The following is a 6,550-nucleotide window of genomic DNA, read 5'->3' on the forward strand; positions in this document are numbered from 1 at the left end:
CCGTGTCCTAGGTTGCGGTACCAGCGGTATACATTGTACCACGTGCTTTGTGCGCGGCGCTGAACGCGAGTTTGTGGATTGGATTGGCTCTGCCAAGACAACCCAAAGCAGCCAAGCCCATAGCGTCGAAATTGATTGTACAGAAGGTACAGAAGCTACAGAAGGTACAGAAAGCAAAAAGACGTACTCAAAAAAAACTTTTTTTTTCCCTCCCACGAATAAAAATTAAAATCTCTCGAGGCATAAAAAAAGTAGAAAAGGAGTCTTTGCTTTTATATAACCTGAACCAAACTCAAATAAACGTTTTTTTGTTTTTTTTTTCGTCGGTTTGTTTTGCTTGTCTTAGACTGGTTATGGTTATGTTGTGTGTATTCGTGTCAATTTCGCCTGCAACGTTTTCACCTATTCCCTGCTTAACGTAGCCTACATTTAAGTCATCTCATGCCTTAAAACAAAATACTTTGGCAATAAAAAAAAAAAAAAAAACTGCATACGACCTTGTTATTTCTAAAGCCACTAAATAAGCGTGGCACCAGTCATCTCCTTCCCGCAAATAGCCGGGGCGCCGGGGCAGGGGCTACGAGCCGAGAGTCGCGCCTACAGTGTGTTGGAATCATGCCGCTCGTCAGTTTGATCTGATATCGTAAGTACATCTGGACGCCGCCATCTTGCTTTTGGGGTCCGCACATCCTTGTAAAAAGATAATCTTGAACTATAAACTCGTTTTCACTACGAAAAAAAAAAAGCGCGTTTTGCGCTTAGTTCATACGCAGCGCGAAGCGGACCCTGCAAGATGTGTTAAGAAAACAAACAAAAATGTTTTTACTTAAATAACCGGAAAGAATGAACACAAATTCGGAACGAAAACAGACGCATACAACTCTGAAAGATGATGATGAATTTCTTTATTGAGTAAAGATGGCTCGATGATGTTTTAATAAAACAACCAATAACTTCCCTTGTATGCGCATAAAAGTATCTCAGCGCTCCGCGTGAAAAAGAATCGGGACTTCTTTTTACTATGATTCTTGACGTGAAAACGAGTAAAAGCTTAAGAAAGAAAGAATAGGAGACTACATACAGCTACCGTAGTACAGCTGACTATCAACGATGTTTAAGTTTCGACTACTTCTTCCTTGCGCGTTTTCTTCCTCCATTCAGAGGCAAGCAGCCATTGCATGTATGGGTATTGATGACAATGAAATGAAGCCAGTCGTCAGACGCACGATACTTGTGCCTTACTGTGTATTACACATTCACTCCTTGTCCTCTCGCTCCTGCAGATGCCTGGAGTGCGATATTTTTGCTGCCCTAAGTGCAAATGGAGGACGTTCACCCTGAGGGCGTTATTCCGGCATTTTCACGGCAGTCATGGCCACGAAGGAAATTGGACTTGCGGGCTACAAGGCTGCCTGAGGACATTTTCTCGTTATGTCCCATACAGGAGGCATGCTACCCGTACCCATGCCACCTTACTTTAAGGTGACACCGCTGAACATTCCAACAAGCCCCGTAATGCCAGAAGTAATCAGTGTTTGCCCCCGGAGGACGTTGAGGGCAATGAGGAAGTCGAGGACAACGTGGAAGTCGTTGACCACCAGATGCAAGATAATGGAGATCTAGTAAGACCACTTGCTCTACTGTTCCTTAAGTGGAAAGAAGGAAGACGGCTTCCAGAGTCTACATTGCACGAAATTGTAAATGACATCCTCTGATATCTTGAAAGGTTTGCTGAGCACTGTACACTACCACAATCTGATGTCAATTTGCAACTACAGCTCAAGTCCCAGTCTCTTATTGACCTAGAACAACTCCAAACTAGTTCTGGTCGGAGTAGCTACTGGAAAGCATGCTTTCCATTTGTGGAGCCCGAGTGTGTGTTCTTGGGGATAGGTAAAAGTGGGAAAAGACAGACTTTCCAGTATGTTTCAATCTGTAAAATGCTCAAGTGCATACTTGAAAGCCCTGTAGCGTGGAGCGACTTCCAGAGCCAGCCCGAGGAGGATGGTTATTTGTCCACTGTTTTTGACGGTACAGCCCACCATGATCATGCCTACTTTCAGGGTGACCGGAAGAAAATCTGTGTTCAACTATACAGTGATGAGTTTGAAGTGTGCAACCCTCTTGGAACTAAGAGAGGTAAACATAAGCTAACAGCAGTGTATTTCTCTGTTCTAAACTTTCCCCAAAAGGTTAGATCCCGTTTGTCAGGGATACACCTGGCCCTGCTGGTCAAAGACAAGTGTGTCGCTTCTTATGGCCTGCATAAGATCTTTGATCCGCTTGTACGTGACATAGCTGAGCTCGAAAAGAATGGCATTATTGTATATGGGGAGGTTATCTATGGTTCAGTACTCGCAGTGACTGGAGACAACCTCTCTAGTCATAGGCTAGGTGGGTTTAAATGCAGTTTTAATTATGGCAGAATCTGTAGATTTTGCTTGGCCCTTCACCATGAGATCGCACACAAGCATCTTGAACAAGATTTCGTTCAGCGGTCTCCTACAGGACACAGACATCACCTTGACATGTTAATGTCAGGGGCACCGTGCAGTTCTTTGTATGGAGTGCGAGAGCCCTGTGCCCTGAACTTCACTGGCTTTGAGCCAACAGAGCACCTGCCTCCCGACGTGATGCACGATTTGCTAGAAGGTGTCATACCTTTTGTGATGAAGCATGTGATTTCGCACCTCATCCCTGGTAACTTTTTTTACCCTGAGTGCGCTGAATACATGTATTCTTGACTTTGACTATGCACCGTGTGATCTCAGAAACAAGCCTGAAGAGATATCCAGTGGTTACCTGAAGGGCAAGTCAAATATCTGGGGCAGTGCTTCCCAGATACTCTGCTTCTTTAGACATTTTTCTTTGTATGTTGGGCAGTCTGTTCCAGCTGGAATTGAGGTCTGGGCAACATATTTGTTGCTTAGAAAGATCGTTGAGATTGTCATGAGTCAGAAGATCCCTATAACACATGTTCCTTATCTTCAGAGACTAATCCACTTTTTATGTCTTGAGTTTAAAGCACTGTTCCCATCCACAGCCGTCCCATGCAAGATGCATTATTTGACGCACTACCCCTCCTACATAATGAGGTATGGTCCTCTGGTTAGTTTGTGGGCGATGCGTTTCGAATCGAAGCATCAGTATTTTAAGGACGTCTCCCGCAAGGTTCGAAACTTCAAAAACATTGCCAAAACGTTGGCAACCAGACATCAGTACTTAGAGACTTACATTGCCACACAAGTCAGTAGTGAAAACCAGATTGTCGCCACAGGCTGCAAGTCGGTGTTGTTCGAGCATCTGCCAGAGACGATCAAATCATACATTGTGGTACATGATCTTGCTCGAGAAAATGTAGTTGTTTTGAAATCGGTTGCCATTGATGGTTTCGTCTATTCTGAGGGTAGTGCACTGGCCCAGAATGTAGGTGAAGATGACCATGCAGAGTTTGTGCAAGTCTGTGAACTGTTTGCTGTGAATCGAAAAATTCTGGTTCTCGCACATGTGCTCGACACAATTGAATTCGATGAACACCTTCATCTGTATGTAGTGCGTGTGACAACTGAATGTGTTGTTCTGAGCGACGTGCTTAACTTCCAAACTGAGCCACTGTTTGTAATGAAAAAGATGGACAAACATGTAATTAATCTACGTCACAGTTTGTTTTGAGTGTATGGCACCACAACTCTTAGATTTGCACTCTTTAGAGCTTTAGCTGTATTGTAAAACTTAGTGCTAACTTTTTTAATTGTTTTGCTTTTCATTTTGCTTCAGTGCCCTAACATGTTTTTCCTTTTTGAAATGGTTCTTAATTTTTGTATAGCTGTGTCATCTTGTAACTATCAATGTATTTACTGTCATAACTATATGTATCTTGCTGTTCTTGAAATCTCCCCTTTCTCCTTTCACTTATGTGATGCCTTATGGTCCCTTAGGGACTGTAAAATAAATGAATGAATCTTTTTGTGACGATGAGAATAAAAGTAATTGACCCAGGGTGGGCAACCTGAGGTAAAACTGATGTGAGTCTGTGTTTATTTGTTGAAAAATAGACCAGCCTGCTAGCTAAGAAACCAGATGTTAACCTCTTTGCTCTTGAAGATGAGGTCAACCGATTCATTATCTTATTTTTATTGGACGAGGCGTGAGGTCATGCCTCCCAGGGAGAACATTGCGGGCGCATGTGCAGTGGGACCTTTTCCGCAGAGAGCAGCTCAAGCTCGGAACCTTCATTTCATTCTCAAAAGAAATGCAGAACTAATTTGCAACGTCACTAAAGGGGTGAGGTGACGATTGTGGTGCAACGAACAAGACAAATTCTTTGTAATATTGACAGTTAGTCCATATTATTTGCTGACATATTAATGGTTATTGGAAAACTTCAACAGCGCACAGAAGGATGAAGACTAAAGAGAGGCAAACAGGACAAGCACTGTAGAAGGGCTGCAGTTTCCCTCTCTTCAGCCTTCGTCCTTCTGTGCGATGCTGAAATTTTTTAATAAACAACCAACTCTCCTGTATCGCTACTTTAATGATGCTTAGATCTCTGAACAATTACATACAGCATTTCCTATTGAACTTCACAACGCTTTAGTAGCCTACATTGCACCACTGGTGTGTGACCTGAACGGCCCCGTCATCTGAGATCTCAGTAAAGAATCGTGCTAAGAAACATACGAGTATGTTAGAGATTTGCCGAGATGGCCCCAAAAACACATGCCTAACCAGCCAGCTCGTCATGCTTGGGATAATTGACGAGAACCTCATTCGGGTTTGATTGGATTTATAGGGTTACAGGGCGGTTTCATGTGACACACTTTCGGTTCAAAATGGTGGGACTATCACTGTGTGTTCCCATGTAGTTTTTTCAGTTCACTTGAATATTTTTGAATAGTGATTGATGTGCCCATTAGAATGCCGGCCAGTGCTCCATTTTTATGCGGAAGAAAAAGGCCGTGGCCAGAATGGCTCCGGCATTTTAAGCAGAAAATCAGAGGTAAACAATGCTTTTTTGAACTATACTTCGTGTCGTCTTAACATGGACCAAGCAAAAAGGCTATGAGCACGAGCTCAAGTTGGATGGTGGCTCGGCTGCAAGAGTGCTCGAGCAGCGGGGCTACCTGTCAAAGCTATCCGCCCGTGCTCATAGTCTTTGGGCTTAGTCCATGTTAAGATGGCATGAAGTATAGCGATGTCGTGAACCTGCTGAGGTTCGAGTTCGACAAGTTCCAACTTTTTCTAACTTTTGAAAAGGAGTTCGACGAAACGGGCTGTAGTTGAGCTTGTTGGTGCACAATACTATAATAGGGCCGGTTGAACCTATTATAGTTCAGCTGGCTCTATTATAGTATGACGAAAGTTCGACTGAGGTTAGACCATCATGCGAAAGCGTTGAAAGTGAAAGCAGCCTGACGGATATTTATGGGTGTTCCCTTTGAAGAGCTTGAGTATTGGATTAGATTTTGGTTCTCCATTGTGTTCACCTGCTGCACCTGAACATTGAGGAGTTCGCCAAACTGCACGAACTTTCCGGTTTGTTTTTTCTTCAATGATGCTTTCCGGTCGAGCAAGGGTCTGTCACTGCGCCTGCCGCAGGAGACGGAAACACGGACAGGCAGAGCTGCATCAGTAGAGCATCGCCCGTCGTCGCTGCGGCGAAGGGAAATATCTTTCCCTGGCGGGTGGCACTCACTCAAACGAATGACGTTTTAGCGAACAAGCCCTGCCCATGACGTTTCATCGGATGATTCTTGAGCAAAGGGCGAAGGAGTTCATCGCCGTGACCATCTCGGCCGCCGGCATTCTGTTTGCCTCTTTCCCTGATGTGCTAGCATTAGCTTGCCGAACCCTTGGCGGTTCTGACGAGATTTGGTGTAAGTATGAGCCTGAGATTATAAGCTTATAACCTATTTTCCCGGAGCAGAGCAGAGCGAAGCGAGGGGTGACCACGCTTAGCAACTCGAATGCATCGTTACTTATTTTAATAATGCTTAGATCTCTGAAATAATTACAGCATTTCCAATTGAACTTCACAAGGCTTTAGTAGCCTACATTGCAACACTGACTGTGGATCTGAAGGACCCCATCAGCTGAGACCTCAGTAAGGGATTACGCTGACAAACATACAAGTATGTTAGAGATCTGCCAAGATGCCCCCCAAAACCCATGCCTAACCTGCCAGCCTGTTATGCTTCCAATAATTTACGAGAACCATATTCGGGTTCAAGCGGATTTATAAGGTTACAGGGCAGCTTCGTGTGACGCACCTTCGGTTAAAAATTGTTGGGGAACTATCACCCTGTGTTCCCATGTAAACAAGCATAGCTTTTTTAGTTCCCTTGAATATTTTTGCATAGTGATCGATTGTGCCAATCAGATTGCCGGTCATTGGTCCATTTTTATGCGAAAAAAAAAGGCCGCGGGCAGAATGATTCCATCATTTCAAGCAGAAAATCAGCGGTAAACAATGCTTGTTTGAATTAACATGGACTAAGCAAAAAGGTGACGAGCATGAGCTGCTCGAGTTGGATGGTGGCTTGGCTGCACG

The 6,550-nt window shown here is 44.0% G+C and overlaps 1 protein-coding gene across 1 annotated transcript; it reads left to right on the forward strand.

Moving 5' to 3' along the window:
* Nucleotides 1-1,021: 1,021 nt before the first annotated feature.
* On the forward strand, nucleotides 1,022-2,744 carry LOC121046866. The gene is made up of 3 exons (XM_040501552.1): nucleotides 1,022-1,043; nucleotides 1,483-1,622; nucleotides 1,779-2,744. The coding sequence occupies exons 1-3, from the start codon at nucleotides 1,022-1,024 to the stop codon at nucleotides 2,742-2,744; spliced, it is 1,128 nt and encodes a 375-aa protein (XP_040357486.1).
* Nucleotides 2,745-6,550: the final 3,806 nt, after the last annotated feature.

Source organism: Ixodes scapularis, unplaced genomic scaffold, assembly GCF_016920785.2.
Source record: "Ixodes scapularis isolate PalLabHiFi unplaced genomic scaffold, ASM1692078v2 ptg000769l_1__unscaffolded, whole genome shotgun sequence".
Classification (NCBI taxonomy): Eukaryota; Metazoa; Arthropoda; class Arachnida; order Ixodida; family Ixodidae; genus Ixodes; species Ixodes scapularis.